The sequence below is a fragment of the Bos mutus genome, chromosome 10 (genome assembly GCF_027580195.1).
Source record: "Bos mutus isolate GX-2022 chromosome 10, NWIPB_WYAK_1.1, whole genome shotgun sequence".
NCBI classification, from domain to species: Eukaryota; Metazoa; Chordata; class Mammalia; order Artiodactyla; family Bovidae; genus Bos; species Bos mutus.
In genome coordinates this window covers 21,139,884-21,161,991 of record NC_091626.1, presented here as the reverse complement: position 1 = coordinate 21,161,991, position 22,108 = coordinate 21,139,884, and the positions used below count along the sequence as shown (strand labels likewise).

The window sequence follows — 22,108 nt, the reverse complement described above, 5'->3', positions numbered from 1 at the left end:
ACCTCAGTGGTGTAAATATAGAGGAGCTGTGTACCATATTGCTCTTCAGGCATTCAGGTGTGTCTGATTCTTTGTGACCCCATGGACTGCAGCACACCAGGCTCCCCTGTCCTTCACTACCTCCTGGAGTTTGCTCAAATTCATGTCCAGTGAGTCTGTGATGCTATCTAACCATCTCATCCTCTGCCACCCCCTTCTCCTTTTGCCTTCAATCTTTCCCAGAATTAGGCTCTTTTCAAATGAGTCAGCTCTTCATGTCAGGTGGCCAAAGTATTGGAGCTTCAGCATCAGTCCTTCCAATGAATATTCAGGGTTGATTTCTTTTAGAATTGACTGGTTTGATCTCCTTGCAGTTCAAGGAGCTCTCAAGAGTCTTCTCCAGCACCACAATTTGAAAGCATCAATCAATTCTTTGGCTCTCAGCCTTCTTTATGTTCCAACTCTCGCATCTGAACATGACTACTGAAAAAAATCATAGCTTTGATTATACAGATCTTTGTCAGCAAAGTGATATCTCTGCTTTCTAATATGCTGTTTAGGTTTGTCATAGCTTTCCTTCCAAGGAACATCTTTTAATTTCATGGCTGCAGTCACTGTCCCCAGTGATTTTGGAGCCCAGGAAAATAAAATCTGTCACTGTTTCCACTTTTTCCCCTTCTATTTGCCATGAAGTGATGGGACCAGATGCCATAATCTGTTTTTTTAATGTTAAGTTTTAAGCCATCTTTTTCACTCTCTTTCACCCTTATCAACTATGTACCACATTGAACGCTAAAATAAGATGTGCAGATGTAGGGCTCCCTGCAAGTCAGGCAATTACCCCTCTAGTTAGAGTGCCCCCCATTTCTGTGCATAGCTTGAGGCACTTTCTCCAAAAGCTCTGACCTAGCATGAGGAATCTGCTAGTGTCCAGGAGACAGATCTCCAGTCCCTGATGGGGAGATTTCTACTTTCTCTTCATTTCAGAGGACCCTGTGGCAAACACTACCAGCCCGGAACTGCTTCAGTTTTGCAGCAGTGCCTCAGTTAACCACCAGGTGGTAATATTGATCCAAAATTCAGGACTTGAGTGGTTTCTGTGCTCATGAATCAGGTGAACAGTAGAGGGCAGGCTCCCACAGCCCTGGCAAGGGCAAGACGCCCAGAATGAGGAAGAGGAAAAATGGCCGAGATGGGGGTTTGCAGGGCAGTTGCAGGGAGAGTAGGCAGGCAGAGAGGACTAGGGCCAGGCCCTTGTCTCAGTGAGGAGGAATTCTACCCCTCCACCCCCACGATGAAATAGTCATGATGGTTAGGGCGTTGCATTTTCTGGTGGTATGCTTTTTCAATCCTTGAAACATACACTTTTCCTTGCAGACCATTTCCATGCAGACCTGTGAATTAAATAGGCAAGTAAGCAAGACAGATGGTATTTTTATCTCTGCTTTATAAAGGAGGAAAAGGAGGCTGAGAGGCTGAGCTGCCCAAGGTCATGCAAGGATGAAGCTTTAACCTGGGTAGGGAGGAGGGAAAGGCAATGGTATAGTTCTAGAACCTGACCCCCCACCCCCACCCCGCTGCCCTGCCGGGGAAGAAGGGATAGGGGAAGGCCACGCTCAGTGATTCAGAGAGAGCTTCTTTGCCCTCAGCCGGGCACCCTGGGGGAGAGGGAGACTGCGTCTGGCGGGCGAGCCGCCCTGGAGGAAGCAGGGAGGTGTGCAAATAGGCCGGCAGGAAATGAGAAAGCTCGGGAGCTCAACCTGGGGGGTAGATAAGCAGTCTCGGCCCTTCACCTCCCGGGCTGACGTCGCCGTGTTTCCCAGTAACCGGGGCGCTCTGGACGTCTCGCGTCTGGGAGGGGGAGGCGCTGGACGGGAAGCGGGTGGGGAGGGCAGTGCCAGCCAAGGGCAGGGGGGTTTCTTGGGTTCGGCGGAGTTGAGCAGGAACGGATAGAAGCCCTTCGTGGCCACCTGGAATCCTTTTCTCCCTGCGGCTGCAGTTGCTACCTGGGTGCCCCAACTGAAACAATGCATCTGTAGTATCTTAATGACTTTGTATCAGGCCTCAGTTCAAACACCACTTCCCTCACCAATTCTCAAAGCTCCTTCGGTCACCTACCGCTAGGTGACCTTGGGCGAGTTACTTAATCGAACTTGTAAAATAGCAGTAGTAATGCCTACTTTGTCGGCTGTTTAAACTTTGAATAAGATAATGTATAGAAAGCAACTGGGCTGAGCCGGTCAGTCTCCTTCCTGCCCTCCTATGACTACACTCTGTGGGGGTTTATCTGTGTCTCCTTGTGTGTTAACTGGCTTCAGTTAATTGTGTGAGCCCAGGGACTGTAACCCGCCAGGTTCCTCTGTCCGTGGAATTCTTCAGGCAAGAATACTGCAGTGGGGTGCCATGCTCTTCTCCAGAGACATGCTTCTGTAGCCTTGTCTGAAGCTTCAGTTGGACAAGATTTTTTTTCCTTCTAATTTTATTTATTTAAATTTAGACTTTTTAACTTTCCATTGGGGTATAGCCTGTTACAGATATTGTGATAGTTTCAGTTGAACAGTGAAGGAATTCAGCCATACATACATGGACAAGCATTTCTGACCTTGTAGGTCCCAGGCACTGCGCAAACTTCAGGGAACTGGCCAGTCCAGTCCTGCCTGCAGAAGCTCAGAGCCCAGAGGTATGGGCAGTGATGCTGTGATGTGCACCACAGGTACCATATGCATTCTTGTCTTTTCCCCGCAAAGACTATTTGCTCCTTAAAGTAAGGTCAGACACCTCTTCAGCTAGGGTAACCACGCTACCTGAATTAAAATTAAGGAGAGGTGGGTTGACATATATGACTGTTCTTATGGAGACAATGAAACAAAATATTTGAAGTCTGTGCTGACTTGGAAAATTCAAGGGTAAGTTTGCTATTCCCACAGCGCATAGCAAAATCTTGGATATTGTGGTTAGAGAAATATTTATTGACCACATTAATAAATGAATACATAAATAGCTGTGATTTCAGTGCTCACCAAAGGCTCCCAAGTTCCCTAAGGTCAGAGGATCTGAAATTCCCCACATTAAAGTGACTGACACAGTTAAGACAGCATAAAGGCCCAGGTTAAAAATAAATGCATGTTGCCTAGGAGGAGACCCACATTTGCCCTTTTGAGCAGGTTGAAAGATCAGCAAGTGTCACCTTACAAAAGAGAGGGGGCTCCCAGGGACAGGTGTCTCTAGGGACTGAGAGGGTTGGACTTGCTGGAATGGGGTGACACAAGGAAGCCTTGGGCAGCCTGGGAAAAGAACAAGCGTGTGTTGGGGAACTGGGGGCTCCCCAAGGGTGGATATGAGGCTTGGAGAAGGGCCTCTTGCACAAGACTGGCCTTTGCCCAGCTTGCCCTCACTCTTTTGGGACAGCCGTGGGCTAGGAGATTCGGGAACCCTTTGAGATTAGGTTCAATCTTCTTTTTTCATCCCTCTGAAAGTGCTAAATAAGCGAAGTGACGTGCCCAAAGACACACAGCTGTTTGGTGGCTGAGCTGGGCCTCGGAGCCAAGTGTCTGTGCCGCTGTGAGTGGCAAGCCTCCAGCCTCAGTCTAGAATGCCAGCCACAAAACAGTTATGCTGGGGCCAGGCCGGGACTGGGAGTGGAGGCATCTTGCCTGCCAGTGTCCTCACAGTGTCCCAGATGGTGAACAGTGATGTCCTAACACCCCCCCACTCCGCCCCCGCCGCCTCCGCGTGTCTGTCAGCAGAGCCAGCTCTGGAATGATGCAGTCTCAGGACAGGCTGCGGGAGGGCTGCCCGCAGAGGAGGGACCAGATCTAATCCTGTCAGCTTCCTCCAGAGATTAACCCGGAGCACCAGGAGGTACTTGTCCTTACCTCGACTGCTTCCTCCTCTTTCCTGGTCCCTCAGTCCTCCTCTTCTTCTACTTGGGTGGCTGAGTGGACCCCACCTCACCTCCCAGTCCCTCACATCAGACCTCTGGCATCCAGCTGGGTGCTTTCCTAAGCCCCTTCCACTGGGGGATGTTTCTCCACAGGCTCAGCCTGTTCCTTTCTGATGCCTTTGGCTGACGGGGCCTTGGGGGACCACCCCTGCCTCCACCTCCCTCCATTCAGCTTGGCGCTGTCTGTCCCTCGCCCAGGTTTCCACCCTGGGTAAAGATGAGGTTCTTCTTCCCAGATAGTTTGCTAGCTCTCAGCACAATACAGGCTTCCCGGGTGGCGCTAGTGGTAAAGAACCTGCCTGCCAGTGCAGGAGATGTAACAGACGTGGTTTCCATCTCTGGGTCAGGAAGATCCCCTGGAGGAAGGCATGGCAACCCACTCCAGTAGTCTTGCCTGGAGGATCCCATGGACAGAGGAGCCTCGAAGGCTATAGTTCATGGGGTTGCAAAGAGTCAGACAATTGAAGTGACCTGGCACACATGAACAGCACAATACATCAGTATGAACAATAATACTCAGACTTCATGGAAGTAAGGAGTTTTTGTTTCAAAATGAGAGGGAGCTGTTTGAATGTGCCAGCACTGTGCCCCAGGACACCTCAAAGCTATGGAATGCAAGGGCCTTTAGGAATGCCATCCTGGGAGGAACCTGGTAAACAAAGACCTCCCTCCTGACAGAGACAGGAAGTGCCTGGCCACTCTGTCTTGGAAGGTCATTGAATTAACAACACCACCAACTTCATTTCCATTTAAAATTTTATTACATCAACAAAAAAGAAAACAAAAAAACCTCACAAAACAAAATTCTAAAACCTAAACAAACTCAAAGACAGAAGACTATTATCCAGGTATAACCAAAACCCTCCCTGAAGGGGAGAAAAAACCCAAAAAACTTAAAAATCCCAAAGAAATAGAAATACCAGCTTCAAAAATATTTATCCAAAAAGTAAGGCATCCACTTTACAAAAACAACAACAACAACAATAATTGGAGGAGGTTGGAGGAATGACAAGAGGGAACAAGAGGATGGTCCCCTGACCCTCCAGGGGCCAGCCACAGTCCACCTGGAGTCCACTCAGAAGGGACCACAACTTGGAGCAAACCCGCATTTCACTGATGCAGGCTCAGGCAGGCCGGGTGAGGAGCCAGAGGCCAAGTAGGCCAGAAGGGCTCCCCAGGTATTCCAGTTGCAGCAAACAGTATGAGGAGTTGGGGGGAGGGGGACTTCTGCCTGGGATAAAAGAATCCCAGTCCTTAGCACAACAGATGAGGTGGGGAGGCTCCAAGGGCCCTGGCTGGGCAAACAACAAACAATACCTTCTCTGGAGCACAGGGAATGGCAGCCCTGCCTACAGGACAGGATAGCTCCAAGTCCGCAAACCACAGAGAAAGGGCTTTTATGAGCCCTCCACAGTGACCTTTTGCCATGGCCCTCTCATCCTGACCTGGAGGCTGTCCAGACAGGATCTTGATGGGAGCAGGAGGAGGGACGGATGATCTGAGGTAGGGGAGGAATTGGCCTTCAGAATACACTTTCTCCCCAGTTTTCTACATGATGGGCTAGGCACCTCTGGGGAGATGGGAAAAGCCCTCCCGCTGGAAAGGCTTGTCATACCAGGTCTGACTGGAGGGCTAGAAGCAGGGGGTATTTTTAGGTTCCAGTTCTTGGATGGGAGGTGACTTAAGGCTAATTTGGCTCAACTTTCAGGCATGAAGGGCTTGGGGAGCCTTCACACCATCGGTCCTGAAGCTAAGGTCCAGAGAAGAGGAAAAGGGCAGGATGGGGGTGCTGGCATTGCTGGCTGCCTGGGGCTGTGTGGGGGCATTGCCGCAGGGGGTCACAGGGTGGTGGGCTCCTTCCCATGGAAGTGGGAAGGAAGAGGAGTGGAGCTGCTTTGTGATTAGGAGAGAAATGTCCACTACATTGATAATAAGCAAGTTTCTGGCTTCAGGAAGCTTTGGCACCGAGTTCGGGGGAGGATACAGGGGCAGAGGCAGGGCTGGGTTTCTGCAATCTGAGCCTTTCCCAATCTGTTCCACAGGCCTGGCTGGGGGAGGGGGAGAAGGCAGTTCTCCAGCCCATTGGTCCTCAGCTCAGTGGGGACGTGCTGTCCCAAGGAGCCTCACTTTGCACAGGGGGCCAGGCCAGGGTGGTGGCCAGGAGCCATGGGACAGAGGGAAGCATCACCTCTGATTTCTTGGGTCCCTGGTAAAGGGAGGGGGCCTTGGGTCTCTCCAGCTGACCTTTCATGGTGACAGATTTGGTTGAGTCTGTCCGTCCCAGGTGACTCACAGTTGCTGCCACTTCTCTTGGAGCTGAGGCCTCCCTTGAGCTCAGGAATGGGGAGGGAAGGCAGTACTGAACTCAGGTTCCTGAGGAAGCGACTGAGGGTGTGGACCCCGGAGAGAGGGCTGTGGAGGGCACCCCTGGCAGCTCCTCTAACAGCTGGAACTTGGGCAGCTCAGGGGAGGGGGGCAGTCCAGGGAGGGAGAGGTGGCTTTAGACACAGGCCTTGGGGTGGGAGGAGGCTAGATCTTTGGGCACAAATGTCAGTATCTTGTTTATAGTTTCTCACACCCATACCCAGGTCTTGTGCCTGCTTGACAGAGGCAGAGGTGTGTGTGACTTTGTGAGCGAGTGTGTGTGTGTTTGGGGGACCTGGGCAGAGGGCAGAAAGGGAGAGGAGGGAGGAGGCAGCTGAGAGGGGAGGGTGGTCCTCAGGGCCCCACCGCATCCTTGTCTTTGGAGGCAGGGGGCTGGCAGATGGGCTGCTGCTGCTCCATGTCCTGGTTCCTATCTTCCATCTTCAGGTCCTCGGCCCCCTTGGGGTACACAACTACACATATCTTCTGACTCACCAGGGTCAGCAACTCTGTAGGAGGAGGCCACACAGAAGCCAAGTCAGTACTGAGCATCCCACCAAGCCAACCAACCAGGCCAAGGCCCTTCCCACTCTCCTGCCTCAGCATCTGGCCTCAGCTAGGCTCCTCTAGAAGACTCTCTCTCTAGGAGATGGCTGCCTTGACTGCCTCCTCCATTTCTGGGACACCTGTTTGCTGGCTGCTCCTCCTCATCAAGGCCCCAGGCCCACTGACCGCCAATTCTGGGGTCTCCACCCAGCCCATGGCAGCTTCTCCAGGATGGCCACTCCGGCAGGCCTAAGGTCTCCATGGAAATGCCCAGAGTTCTCCTCTCCTCAGAGGTCTTTGAGCAGAGACCTTTCCTGTGGCAACCCTTTCTCCAGTGCTCTGTAGACAGCCTCCTGATCCTGGTGGGGCTCTCTAGCCAGACCAGTGACCACTCTACTCCAGACCAGGGGCCCTCTGGCTGCCCATAATGTTCAGCAACTCACCAATGAACTTATTGAAACACCTGGGCTTGTGCTGCCAGTAAATACCCAGGAAGTAGACTGGCACCCCTGTCACCATGATGGCCAGGCCGATGCCGCACACCACGGGCTCTGACCACAGGCTGAAGACCAGCAGGAAAGCCCAGAACAGCAAGTAGATGATGGGGAACAGCAGGTTGACCTGTGGATCAGAGTCGCTGTCACCTGTGTGGCCCCTGTGGCCCCCAAGATCAGAACATCTTCCCTCTTCTTCCCAAAGGGAAGCATTTGCAGGGCAAAGCTGGGCTTCACTCAGCTCTGTGGCTCCCCGACCCCGAGTCTTGACAGGGCAAGTGCTATGTCGAGGGATGTTGGTGAACATGGGCAGTGGGACAGTAAGAGCAGTGTGGGGGCCTAGGGAGGGGACAATCCTCATTGTCGTCCCAGGAGGGATCAAACAAGGCTTCATCATGCAGCTGCATGCCTGCGGCAGTCACAGAAGCCCGTGGGGGTTGACGAGCTTGCTGGTATATTGCTATACGTCTGCTGAGGGCCGAAGGTGAAGGAGAGCAGAAGAAATGAATGGGGTCAAGAAGGAAACTTCCTGTCAACCAGACCCCTACTCTCTCCCAGCTGGCAGGGTAAGGAAAGTGTCCCTCCTCTCACCAGAGTCAGCTCCAATTTCTTTTAAGCCATTTGAGAGGATAAACCTAAGACCCAAGAAATCAGGAAAGCTAGTGTGGTATGAGGCAGCCCAGGGCCTTGTTTACTTCAAGAAGGAGCAGACTCTACAGGCCCAACATCCTCTTGTTGACCACAGGTGGGAAGTCCCCCATAGTCTTCCTCAAGGTTCTAGACTCACTGCCTTTCTCCTCTTGTCCTCTCCTCTCGGAGGGTAAGAAAGTGGTAGGGAGATGGCATTATTCTGCTTCCTCTTCCCTCTAGCACACTTTCTAAGCGTGGCAGGAGAGTGGCAATGGAAAACAGAGATGTGAAGAGCATCTAGTCTCCCTGTGTCTCCAGAACGTGTGTTAGTTGCTCAGTTGTGTCTGACTGTTTGTGACCCCATGGACTAATGTAGCCCGCCAGGCTCCTCGGTCCATGGGATTCTCCAGGCAAGAATACTGGAGTGCGTTGATGTGCACTCCTCCAAGGAATCCTCTTGACCCAGGGATTGAACCCAGATCTCCCGCATTGTGGGCAGATTTTTTACCGCCTGAGCCACCAGGGAAGCTCATTTCCAGAATAGGATTGTTCAAATAGCTCAGGGATATATCCTCTTCTTCAAATTTGCAGAAGAACCTGTAGCACTCTAGCATACGTTGTTCTGAGCAATCCCATTTATTCCTATCACAAAATTATTTCTTGTACAATCAAGAGATTTACCAGGCATCCTACTATGTGCAAGGCTACAGTAGTTTAAAAAGGGAGGATCATGGAGTGCTGAAGTGGACTGGGAAACTTCAAGAAAGGTTCTTGAGTATGGAAAATGGTTAAAATTTGGAGAGGCAGATGGGAGAAGGAAATTCATTCTGGGATGAGATGGAGAGACTGAATGAGTAAAGCCAGTTTACGTGGAGGGACAAGGAGGAGACTAGTCAGATTAGAAGGTCCAGGAAAAGTCAGCTGACTTCTTAAAGCCTTAGAGCCACAGGAAACAAAGAAATGACATGATGGAAATAATGACATGATGGAAGTTATCAGGTCATGGAACCTATTCCTCCAGCTGCAGTTTGCTCTGGTCCCATGGAGAATGGAAATGGCTGCCCCCTTCACACATGGCCTTTGCTTCCCAAAGGGTCTCCCACCATCGTGGAGATGATGAGGCTTGGTCAACAGTGAGAACAAGGTGATTTGAAAAAATCTGAGCTCAGCTAGAAGCAGCGGAGGAGGGGGAGGGGGCCCCACAGGAAGGTTCTAGCACCTTAATGGGGCGGTTGATGTCCGGCTTCTTCCAGCGAAGAACTATCTGTCCGGCAACCGTGACGCCATAGAAGAGGTAGTTGATGAAGCCCACGTAGTTGATGAGCGTGTATATGTCGCCGGTGACAAGCATCAGCAGGGTGGAGATGCACTGGGGGGCATGGAAGAAGCTCAGTGATCAGAAAGGCCCTGGGAGACCAGATAAGCTGTTTACTGGTGGCAGGCTGCTCGCCTGCCTCTAGGCAGACAATGCCATTCCACAGTGGATCTCTCAAAATGGAGACTTTATAGCTTCTCCTAGAAACCCAGGTCATTGCTAACAGCTTCATCACCAGGAAGTTCCTTCTTACTGCAGGAGTGATAATCAAAACATTTAACCATGGGTACAACATGGGCACTAACCACTCAGAACAGATGCTGGCTGTATACACCTGGACAGGCAATGCTGGTGGCACCCAGCTCTATGACACTCTGGTCTCATTTATATTTCTTCCCTAGTTGAAGCTCAAGCTAATTTTGTCTTTTATCCCTTAGGGAAGACTGTTAACTGTAGATTAAGGTTTATTCTTGCCCTCATCCTCTTTCCCTGGTTGAGTCATCTAATTTATTTTTCTTCTTTCCTTTTTTTTTTTTTAAATGTCATAAACAGTTATATAGCACTTCCTAAGTGTCAGGCTCTATTTTTAGCATTTTACAAATATTAACTCATGTAATCCTCATAACATCCTTCTGAAGTTTTCTTGACAGAGTTCACTTCCCAACTTCAAAATCATCTCAGTGGATCTCTCAGAAGCATATTCTTTCCCTCTGCTAAGTTGTTAAGGCCAATAGAAGGCTCAGTTCTCCTGTAAGATCTGATGGTGAAAATAAGAAGAATTTAAGGGATGAAAAAGCCAGATTCTTACTGTAGTTGCCTTGTAGTCATAAAGAAAAGAAAGAAAGTGAAGTCGCTCAGTCGTGTCCGACTCTGCGACTCCATGGACTGTAGCCTACCAGGTTCCTCTGTCCGTGGAATTTTCCAGGCAAGAATACTGGAGTGGGTTGCCATCATAAGCCTGCACCAATGGCGCAAACTGGAAAAAAGCTTGTGGCTCACTGGGAGCACTGAGCCTTCTCCAGCTGCCTTTCACTACTGACCAATCAAGATGACCCTCTTCCTGTATCGGAACGTTCTGAAATTTCTTCTAATGTACAGTGAATGCCCTTGACTCTTGAGAGCTCTGTTCTCTGGTCTAACTGCTTCTCTGTTAGACCAAAGTCATTTTTGATATTTTAGTTGGGATCCAGAAGGAAAAACAAAAAACCAAAGACTCACTGGGGATAAGTCTTTCTCTTTCTGTATGCCCTATATAAATGATTCTACTCTTGTGTAATTCTGCCTCCATTTACCAGACAACCCCCTTGTTTCCTTTTTTCCACTTTCAGTTTACCAGTCTTCCCTTCTGATTTTTCTTATTTGGTGTGACACCAGATTTGGTGAACACCAGATTTATTTCAATGGTGTTTCCCCAGGACTGGCAGAGCCTCCTCGGGCAAGAGGGTTGATGGGGAAGGGTGGGAGTGTGCTGTGATCAGCCAGGAGCAGAGGCCCAAAGCTGCAACCCTGCGGGTAACAGGGGCAGGAAGAGCCAAGGAAAAAAGCTTCTTTGTGAGCTTGTATAATCTGGAAGCAGCTACTTCAGTCTGACTCAAAACGATGGAAGAATGAAATGAGCCGGCCTGGGAGACTTAAGGCATTTCAGGACTTAGGCTTCTTCCTTGCTATATCTCTTGATATTAATCAGGCCCATGTATACCATTTGCTAGATTATCAGAGGCCCCAAGAAACCTAGGAGCACAAGGGTAACAGTGGCACGTGTGGGAAGTATGAACTCCCAGTTCAAAATAGCACAAAGAGGGAGGGTATGTGTAGGGCTGGCAGAAGGAGGGACCCTTACTGTGAAGAGCAAGGCTGGGATGGGGGTGCAGCGCTTCACGTGGATCATGGCCAACACGCTGGGAAGGTGGCCCTCCCTGGCTCCGGCAAAGAACAGCCTGGCAGAGAGAAAAGCAGGTCAGCCTGGGATGCCCCATGGACCAGCCAAGCCTCCCTCCCTAGCCCAGCTCCCTCATCCGTGTCCACCTCTGCCCACAAGGGAGCATCTCCACTCCAGCCAAGTACTCCTCGTGCACACCTTCCAGCCCACTAGTCAAAGGACCCACGTTCACAAATGCAGGTGCAGGCAAACCAGAGGCAGTCAGTGGATACGTGGATGGATTCAGGGATGTGGAGGCCTTGTGTGTGGTCTGGGGTTCCTGATGACGTGCTGTTACTCTGTCTCTCACAAAGCTTGGAGAGCTGTAAGAGTAGCCTTTCTCTCCTTTGCTTAATGCCTTAATCCCTTAAAAAATGTACCTCCCCCCTCAGAGAATATAGGTTCTTTGGGGCATGAGGAATAAACTGTACATGAAAATATATATCCTGGTAAAGAAGTAGTTGCTCTTGTGGTGGGTAGGGAATGGATGTGGATGAGGAAGGGACACATGAGAACTTGGCGGGGGGGATATGTGGAAATGTTCTATATCATCGTGTTTTGGGTGGTAGTTACATGGTTGTCTACAATCGTTAAAATTCATCAATCTGAACATTTATGATCTGGGTATTTTGTGGTATGTACCTGAAAATTTATATCCTTAAACTACTTATTCTAATCCCCAAAAACCATCCTAAAGAAATGTATACAGTTAGTAAAAGGAGTACATACAAAGATATTGTAAGAGAAAAAAGATTGAAAAAAAATAGACAAGAAACTCAAACTTTTTTTTTTCCTGCACTGTGCCATAGCTTATAGGCTCTTAGTTCCTTGACCGAGATTGAACCTTGGGCCCTTGGCAATGAAAGCATGGAGTCCTAACCATTTAACTTCCAGGAAATTCCCCCAAACATATTTTTTAGGTTTAAAATAATGATAATTTTTCTGTCTGAGATACTTGTAGACTCACATGCAGTTGGAGGAAATAATGTGACCTTACATAGACTTCACCCAAAACTCCCCAATTGGTAATATACTGCAAAACTATACTACAGTATCATGACTTGGATATTGATGTTTACAAATTATTTTTAAAAAGAGAGATTTTAGGGAATTCCTTGGTGGTCCAGTGGTTAAGAATCTGCCTTCCAATGCAGGGAACACAGGTTTGATCCCTGGTTGGGGAACCAAGAGCCCACATGCTGTGGGGCAACCAAGCCCACACACAACTAGAGAAGCCTGTTTGATGCAGCAAGACCCAGTGTAGCCAGGATAAAAAAAAAGAGAGAGAGAGAGAAATTTTAACATAAAGAGCAGCCCTTCTTCCTCTTTCCTCTCCCAAGAAAAAAGAATACTGTAAGCTGTTAGGAGTCATTTACATATTAGTAGAAATTAGACCACTTTTTCTTTTTTCTATGATTTTGGAGGGAAAGGATCAGCTAAGGGGTGAGAGGAAGGGGATGTGATGGGGGGACAGAATGGCAGAGAGTCAGTACGCTGGGTGGTCTGGAGAGAACTGTCACTTTGTCATTTGGGTATGGGGGAGAGTGGGGCTATCAGCAGCAGCTCCTGAGGAGTGTGAGGGTTGATTATGGCCCCAAGTACCCATATGCACACCATCGTTGCCACCATCAGCAACCTCGCCCATTTCATAGTTTCATGCAGCTGCACGGCATCGCCTCTGCAGGGCAGCCTCATGCACCCAGGGGGCCCCAGGTGCTCTGTGGCCCTCACCATGCACATAACCAGGGTCCCATGTTCATCTCTCTCCTCCACATGCAGCCAGGACCAAGGCAGTTGACAGGTCCAACAGCACTGGCAAGTCAAGTTCACAAGAGACAATCGTTGCCCGGCGAGCCAACCACGGAGCAGACAGGACATTAAGCGTGACACACGCATACACACGCCTACTCCTCAGGAAGAATCATCCTCTCCCTTCCCCCAAACACAAAGGAGTAAGAGAGAGGAGGGAAGGGAGGAAGGAACTGGAAGGATGAGTTGAGGAGGCCTGCTGGGTGAGCTGTGCCTCTGACTCCAAGGCTGAGCGCACCGGGCCCCCGCCTCCGCATGCACACACAGCCGGACTACATGCACGCAGACTGCTGCTCAGCCTGCCCGAGGGACAAACCCCACTCTAAAGCGACTGGAGCCAGTCACTCTCCTCCAAAAGATCCCAGAGAGCCTCAGGGGTCACTGATCTTCCACCGCTGGCCCTTGGCTGGGGCCTCCAGGCGGCCACTGCTCCTGTGTAACACGCATACGAGGTTGCCGTGGGTGAGTGCCGGAGGGTCCTGGGGTGAAGGGAACGCCCACACTCCCTCTTCCCTGCCCTGCCCTCTTCCCTTCCCTGTCCTGAAAACATGACACTCGTTTGTCATTTCATGGGAACTCCTCCCTGATGTGACTGGTGGCTTGGGAAGCAGTTGAACTCAGGGGCTCACAGCTTGTGAGTAGGACTGTGTCCTTGGGGGAGGGGGGCTTCCTAAGAACCCTGGGAGGAACCCTCTGAGCCACAGCAATGGAAATCATCCATTATCTGCTGGGCTCAACCGCCCATTCTGGAGACAAGAGATGGGACATCAAAGAGGGGGCCAGAGGTCCGGGTGTGCGGAGGTGGGGGCTGGGGACTCCTGGGTCCACTCACACCTTGGGCTTCCCTGAGAGTTTGGGGTGAGATATGGCTTTGGACAAATGTTTCCCTTTCGTTCTTCCCCAGTTCTCACTTCACACCCCTACCCGAGTCTCATGGTGGCCACACAAGAGCCTTCCACAATTGCTTGTCTGTTCAACAGGGAGGAGCCTGCACCCTCAGGGCACTCAGAGATGAACCGGTTCCACCTGCAGTCTGGACCCAGGACTTCCACGGGAGGTCAGCCCAGAGGCCCCGGGCATGGGTCCCTCCTGGTCTCTTTCAGAGTGGGGTTCCTTTCCAGCCAGCATGGCCTGTTTCTAGGCAAGTGGAAAAGGGACTCCGAGGCTGCAGGCAAGATGCTGTCCTGCTGCCAAGCACACGGCTCGGGCCTCCTCAGCCCTCTGCTCCTCTGGACATGAGGTGGGAAGGCTGGTGCTTCTTGCCACCACATGTAAAGCCACACACGTCGTGCGTCACCACATGAGCAGCACAGGCTCCTCCACCAGGCGCCCACACAAAGCCCCGTTGATGGAGACAAGCCCCCCCCACATATACAGAGCAATATGCACAGCAGAGGGGTCCCTGGCCCTGGAAGGGCCTGGATGGCACTCACCGGGAGGAGGTGAAGAGGGACCCATTGACTCCTCCAAATGTAGACAGGGCGACAGAAATGGGCATGATCCAGGCCATGACCCCCAAGAGTTTCTCTCCAAAAGTCTGAGAGGGAAAACAAGAGGGTGAGTAGAGAAAGCGAGCTCACAGCCTTCCACATGCATGTCACTGCTGAGAAGGCTCCCTCCCAAACCCACCCCTGCTGAGTCTCGGGTTAAAGTCCAGGGAAGGAGGGACAATGGAGTCCATGTCCTGGCCGCTCGTGCACCCCCAGGTCCCTTGGTGATGACTACACAGTGGGGAGTCAGTAATGTTTGGGACTGAATAATGAACAAGGCTGTGTGTGGTGGTGATAATAATAATAAACATTTGTTATCCTTGCTGTATGGATAAGGAAACTGAGGCACAAAGCAATTAAGTAGTTTGCCTAAGATCACACACCCAGAAAGTGGAGGGTGAGGACCCGAAGCCAGCAGTGTGATTCCAGGCCTCGCGTATAAGATACACTAATGAGTCAGGCGGGCTGGGGTTCAAATCATAGCCTAGCATTTAGGAGCTATGAGATCTTGAGCAAAGTTCTTAATTTTTGAGCCTCAGCTTTTCCATCTGTAAAATAGAAATAAATCTTGATTCACAGAAACAGAAGATATTGAGGGGGTGGTTGGTATGATAAGAAAAAACCACTACGTAGGCTAAAGAAAAGGTGGTGAAGCTATACACTAGTCTTCATGTATTGAAAGGATATAAAATGTTGGGGAGCAGCTTTTTCCACATTCTCTGAGCCAGGGACATACTTGAGTTACGGCACTTGTCTTTATGCATAACCCATAGCACATTTGGGGGAGGGGTTGTTCAGAAGAGCTGTCTTGCTGGGGAGGGTTGATGTCTGTGAACGGACAGTGCAGGGCCTCTTTCTTGATGGTCTTCAGAGATGAGACGTGTGGTAACAGTGGTGGGGTGGGGCTGTGGTCCGGGTGAAGCCGCATGAGGGAACTACGTGGTTCCCAGGTCTTTCCCAGGTAACAAGGACCAGAAGGCCTTGGACCTGCAAGATCTCTTTCCCCAAAGAACACAAACTGCACATGCTTTTCCCTGATGCGGGAAGGAGTCAGGTTGTCCAGGCGTGGTCATAGAGGCAGAGGGAAATGGCATGTCTTGTGCAAGACAGTGACTTTCTGAGGAGGAACCCATCTCCTTTATACAATCATCACATATACAGTTTAAAGTGCCCTCGGTCAGGAGTTAGCTCTTCTCAGGTGGCTCAGTGGTAAAGAGTCGGCTTGCCAAGAAGGAGACTCAGGAGATGCTGGTTCAATCCCTGGGTTGAGAAGATCCCCTAGAGAAGGAAATGGCAACCCACTCCTGTATTCTTATCTAGGAAGTCCCGTGGACAGAGGAGCCTGGTGGGCTGCTGTCCATAGGACTGAAAGTGTCAGACAGGACTTGGTGACTAAACTACCACCACAGATCAGGAGTTGGCAAACTTTTCTGTCAAGGGTCAGATAGTAAATATTTTGATTGCTCCTGGACACCTGAAGGTGTGGCTTCTGCCCTGAGGACTTGAGAAGACTTCCAAACCCACAAAGTCATGGATCGGGGGAAAGTGAGTGGGACTAAACCAGTGAGGCTATGTCACTGTTCCTGGTTTGAGGGCGTATGAGAGTTTTTGCTTTTAAATATTTATTGGAGTATAGTTGATTTACAATGTGGTCTTAGTTTTGAGCGCATGTAAGTTTGATTTCTATCCTTTTTTTAAGTTGAACTATAGTTGACTTACTGTTTCAGGCAAAGCAACTCAGTGATATATTTTTATATATATATATCTTCCTTTTCAGATTCTTTTCCATTATAGGTTAGGACATGATATTGAATATATTTCCCTGTGCTATACAGTAGGTCCTTATTCTTTATCTATTTTATATATAGTAGTGCATCTCTGTTAGGCCCTATTCCTAATTTATCCCTCCTCAGGTTTAATTTCTTACCACAGCGACTGCATTTGATGCCAGCAGCTCCTGGGGGGACATTGCAGTGACGTAAGCCACATTGGCAAAGACATACACAAATGTGACCAGTGGGATGGAGATGAAGATGGCTCTGGGAAGGTTCCTGTAGAGGGAGAGGAGGTGAGAGGGGGCAGGTCTGGCACCTGGGACCACCTGCCTAGTCAGGGGGTCTGGGGAGTGCCTTCTGTCTCTCTGCAGGAAGCTGACCTTGCAGCCTTCTGTGATGTTCCCTCTACTTGGGGGGTGGATTTTGTCTCCATACGGGCAGGACAGTTGAAAGGAAATAAGACAGCTTAGGCTAGAAGTACACTCCACACCTGTTTATCTCTTCCTGACCAGAGTCTCCACAATGCGCTCCCCCAACCCCTCATAATTCCTACATCTCAAGACAAAGACCTGTCTGTTGCAAGACAGGTGAGTAAGATGCCTGGAATTCTCTCAGGGCACTTTTCATTCTCTAAGGCAGTGGAGTTATCTCAGTACCACTTTCAGCTTGTAATCTGCTCCAGGGTAGTCACTGGATTGTTTTTCTCCTGCAGGGTGAGTGACAAATGGTCTAAGTTCCTGGAAAATGAACCATTTCTTCAGGCTGAACCATTTTGAATGGTTCAAAATGAACCATTTCTCCAGGTCATGGTCAGAAGGGGGCTATCGGGAGAAGTGGGCGGTGGGCACCTGGCTCCCTCTTTCCAGTGGCAGGTGCCTTGGATATTGAAAGGGGGAGGGGGAGAGCTGTTGTAACTCACTTGTGGGGATCGACAAGCTCCTCAGTCACGTAATTTAGAAAGTTCCAGCCTCCATAGGCAAAGGAGCCTTGAAGGAAAGCCAATGCGATGAGGCCAATGTCGGGTTCCTGGAAATTATCAAATGCATTCTTTGGCTCCAGCCAGAAGTACTGTCCTGTGGACACACAGACAAGAGGCTGCTCAGAGAGACACATGTCAGAGCCCGGCAGCCCCAGGTCCCTGGTCTCCAGTGAACCACACATATTGGTGAAGTGGGGCCAAAATGGGCCAAGAAGTTCAGGACCCCCCAGAACATGATAATGATGAGTTCAAGTGGGGGCTCAGGTCCAAAGCACAGCTCTGAATGTTCCTTTTTCAAAAGGCAGAGTTCCTTGGAAGGAAAGACTGGGAGAGGTTACTGGGCAGGGCAGGGTAAATGGAGCTGGCTCACTAGGACTCAGAGATGCAGGAGTGGAGTCACTGGCAGTCTTCTGACCACCCTCCCTCATATTCAAGTTTGTACATTTTCATGGAGAAAGCAGCAAGAACAACAGACGCTCAAACATAAGCTTCTGTGATGCCATTAGTTCAAGCTTGCTGTGCTTTCTTTGTCAATATCCTCCTGTCTCTTCCTAGGGTGTGTGTTTGCTCTATCTTTTCATGGAATACATCTCCTGAAGATGGGGAAACTTCAGTGGACAGCTTTCCAATTGCCTTCTCAGCCCTCAGCACAGTATCCTGTACACATGGGGTCCTCAGGAAAGGCTGCTAAGACTGTAATGAGATACAGAGTAGCTGACCATATGTTATATCTTCACCCATAATCGAGCATTTAGACAGGAAATAATGAGATGAGAGTGATCGGGAGAAGGCTTTGAGACCAGATTAGGAGAGCCTCATATCTTTGAAAAGATAGCCCAGCGATTTCTTTAAGTCTCAACTCTTGAAAATAATACCACCTGCTAAAGAAATGAATCCAAAGGATGAAAATTATTAGGCCCATTATAGAGCTGAACCTTAACTCTGTTTCCTGGAATCAAAATCCAGACACACCGTACCACCTCCAGGGCCTGTGGGCAGGTGGGAGGTCCCCCTGTTTGTCATCTGACTTTCTCTAGGAGGTAGTGACACTAGGCAAAGTCTGGTGCTGCCATGGGAACCATGGAAACCAAATAGACTCAGGCTTGGAAAGGGCCAATCCAATGGGGAATGTTGGCAGGGGCCCCAGGAATGTAGAGCTCTCTCTTGTGGAGCTGAGTAATTTCTGAAATGTGTAAAAATCTCCTCTGTCTCCCATTTAAGATACAGACAAGATAAAATATAAGATACAAAGAGCTTTCCTGGAGCTGGGACAAACAGCAATGTTTAGAAATATGGAATCTTCATTTACCTGTGCTGGAACCATGAGGTCAGCAAGGGAGGAGAGAATTTGGCACCCCAGGGGGTGCTCAGCTCCCAACCATCCTGGGGAAATTGGTTTCTTGTCCCCTTTGTCAAGCAAGCGAATACGAAAAGTCATTCAAGGACTCCCCTAGTTGCACTGGGAGTTAAGGCTCCCAATGCAGTGGGGCCCAGTTCAATCCCTGCTCTGGGAAAACTAAATCCCGCATGCCACAACTAAGACCTGGCACAGCCAAATGAATAAATAGTAATAATACGTAAGAAAAGGACAGAATTGGGACATCTCAGGCTGTGCACACATCCACAGACAGTGCGAGGGTGTGTATACACGCAAGGGTTGGCGTGTTCTGATGATACCCACCTTTGCAGATCTGTACAACTCCCATGATGATGATCAGGCCCAGGGCCAGGAGCTTGCCAGCTGTGAAGACGTCTTGAACCCGGGTGGCCCACCGCACACTGGAGCAGTTGATCCATGTGAGGAGCACTGCAATGACAGACCCCCAAACACATCCTCAGGGCCATAAGGAGACTACTGGATCCCTCTGGACAGAAGCAGCAACACTCCTCGGTCCTGATGATGAGACTGTAACAGGCGAGCCAAAAATGCCGCAGGCTCATCACCAGCATCTGAAACTTTGGAGGGGTTAGTAGGTGGGGTTCCAAATGCGGATTGCTTGCTCAGAACATGCCCTGCTCAGGCTTAGAAGTCAGAAGTAAGCATGGAAGTGTGGGCACTGACTTTGGGGAAAAATCAGCCTCTCATCAGGGCATGAATGTGGGCTCAAGATATTGTGTGCTCAAGAGGAGCCCTAAGCAGCTGGTAGAATCCTGGATGTCGTCTTCCTGAACCTGATTTTAGGGTAACAAGGTTTAAGGGAATCTTTTGTTACTCAGCTTTTTCAAGTTCTAATTTACATTTAGTAAAGTTCATTTTTGTAAGTGTACAGTTTGATGAGATTTGACAAATGTATTCAGTTGTTTAGTCACTTCAACATCCTCTGTATAGAACATTTCCAACACCCCGAAAAGTCCTTTTTTATATTGTGCTCCTTTGAGGTCAGCCCCTTTCCCTTACCTCTGGAAGTCACCAATTTAACTTCTGTCCCAAAAGTTTTGCCTTTTCCAGAATGTCACATAAATGGAATCATACAATATGCAGCCTTTTGTGTCTGGCTTATTTCACTTAAAATGGTGGTTCTGAGATCCATTCATGTTGCTGTATACATTAATACTCCCTTTCTATTGTCGAGGAACATTCCACTATATGAATGTATTAGTTTTCTATTCAATAGGCAATGGACATTTGGGTGGCTCCCAGTTTGGGGCTATTATAAATAAAGCTGCTATAAGCACCTACACAGAAGTTTTTGAGTGGATCATAGAGGTCTTTGAGGGGAGTTTTCATTTCTTTTAAGTAAATTTCCAGGGATGGGATTTTGGGTCATATGGTGAATGTAGTTTGACTGTATATGAAATAACCAAACTGTTTCCCAAAGTGGTTATATCATTTTGAATTCCCACCAGGAATGCATACTCCTGTTGCTCTGTATCCTTGGCAGCATTTGGTATTGTCAGCTTCAAAAGTCCGACCATTTCAAAAGAGTATGTAGTGACATTTCATTGAGGTTTTGATCAGGGCTGATCTCCTTCAGAATGGACTGGTTGGACCTCCTTGAAGTCCAAGGGACTCTCAAGAGTCTTCTCCAACACCACAGTTCAAAAGCATCAATTCTACGGCACTCAGCCTTCTTCACAGTCCAACTTTCACATCGATACATGACCACTGGAAAAACCACAGCCTTGACTAGATGGACCTTTGTTGGCAAAGTAATGTCTCTGCTTTTGAGTATGCTATCTAGGTTGGTCATAACTTTTTTTCCAAGGAGTAAGCGTCTTTTAATTTCATGGCTGCAGTCACCATCTGCAGTGATTTTGGAGCCCCCAAAAATAAAGTCTGACACTGTTTCCCTGTTTCCCCATCTATTTCCCATGAAGTGATGGGACCAGATGCCATGATCTCTTTTTTCTGAATGTTGAGCTTTAAGCCAACTTTTTCACTCTCCACTTTCACTTTCATCAAGAGGCTTTTTAGTTCCTCTTCACTTTCTGCCATAAGGGTGGTGTCATTTGCATATCTGAGGTTATTGATATTTCTCCCGGCAATCTTGATTCCAGCTTGTACTTCTTCCAGCCCAGCGTTTCTCATGATGTACTCTGCATAGAAGTTAAATAAGCAGGGTGACAATATACAGCCTTGACGTACTCCTTTTCCTATCTGGAACCAGTCTGTTGTTCTGAAAGGAGATCAGCCCTGGGATTTCTTTGGAAGGAATAATGCTAAAGCTGAAACTCCATTACTTTGGCCACCTCATGCGAAGAGTTGACTCAGTGGAAAAGACTCTGGATGTACTCTGCATAGAAGTTAAATAAGCAGGGTGACAATATACAGCCTTGACGTACTCCTTCTGCTATCTGGAACCAATCTGTTGTTCTGAAGATCAGCCCTGGGATTTCTTTGGAAGGAATGATGCTAAAGCTGAAACTCCATTACTTTGGCCACCTCATGCGAAGAGTTGACTCAGTGGAAAAGACTCTGGACGTACTCTGCATAGAAGTTAAATAAGCAGGGTGACAATATACAGCCTTGACGTACTCCTTCTCCTATCTGGAACCAGTCTGTTGTTCTGAAGGAGATCAGCCCTGGGATTTCTTTGGAAGGAATGATGCTAAAGCTGAAACTCCATTACTTTGGCCACCTCATGCGAAGAATTGACTCATTGGAAAAGACTCTGATGCTGGGAGGGATTGGGGGCAGGAGGAGAAGGGGACGACAGAGGATGAGATGGCTGGATGGCATTACTAACTCAATGGACGTGAGTCTGAGCGAACTCCGGGAGTTGGTGATGGACAGGGAGGCCTGGCGTGCTGTGATTCATGGGGTCACAAAGAGTCAGACACGACTGAGCGACTGAACTGAAATGAACTGAGAGACTAATGCTATTGAGCATGTTTTCATGTTTATTTGCCACCATCCCCATATCTTCTTTGGTGGCATGGGGGGCTAGGAGTCACAAGGATCCCATAGAAACACTAACAACATGGAACCTCCAAGGGCTGGCCAAGAGCTCAAAAGCTAGGTGATAGGATGGTTTTACTGCCACACTGCCTAAGCAACTTAGGGGAGCACAGGGGCTGCAGTCACCCAGCTTCCTGATGGTTATGAAGTACTTGAGAATATGGGAAAAAATTAAAATCCCCTTGTTTCCTCTTCCCCTGAAACAGACACCAGGATGTGCCCTCAACCTTCCAGGGGACAAGCCATACATGTAGCGAGACTCTGTCTCCTCAAGCCTCTAATCAGGCCTCAGATTTTCCTTGAACAGCTGACCAAGTTCTATCAACACCTTCTCCTGAAACTGTGCTTTTACTTTCCAAGTATTTTCCAACCTTACTTGATTCTGAGAACATCTCCTCAGGGTAAGGTCCTGACAGTATTATCCATCTGTAACCTTCCTCCCTGTGCTGTTTCTACCTGGGAACTTC

At 49.1% G+C, this 22,108-nt stretch overlaps 1 protein-coding gene across 1 annotated transcript in view; it reads right to left on the bottom strand.

The window, feature by feature from the left end:
* Positions 1-4,664: 4,664 nt before the first annotated feature.
* Positions 4,665-22,108, bottom strand: part of SLC7A8 (solute carrier family 7 member 8) — a 53,101-nt gene continuing 35,657 nt past the window's right edge. Inside the window, exons 5-12 of the mRNA XM_005895433.3 lie at positions 18,924-19,049; positions 17,183-17,336; positions 16,416-16,539; positions 14,432-14,535; positions 11,112-11,208; positions 9,176-9,325; positions 7,276-7,453; positions 4,665-6,795 (exon numbers count right to left, since the gene is read on the bottom strand). Coding sequence (XP_005895495.2) covers positions 6,641-6,795; positions 7,276-7,453; positions 9,176-9,325; positions 11,112-11,208; positions 14,432-14,535; positions 16,416-16,539; positions 17,183-17,336; positions 18,924-19,049 — 1,088 coding nt within the window. The 3' untranslated portion in view covers positions 4,665-6,640. The remainder of the gene's footprint in view (positions 6,796-7,275; positions 7,454-9,175; positions 9,326-11,111; positions 11,209-14,431; positions 14,536-16,415; positions 16,540-17,182; positions 17,337-18,923; positions 19,050-22,108) is intronic.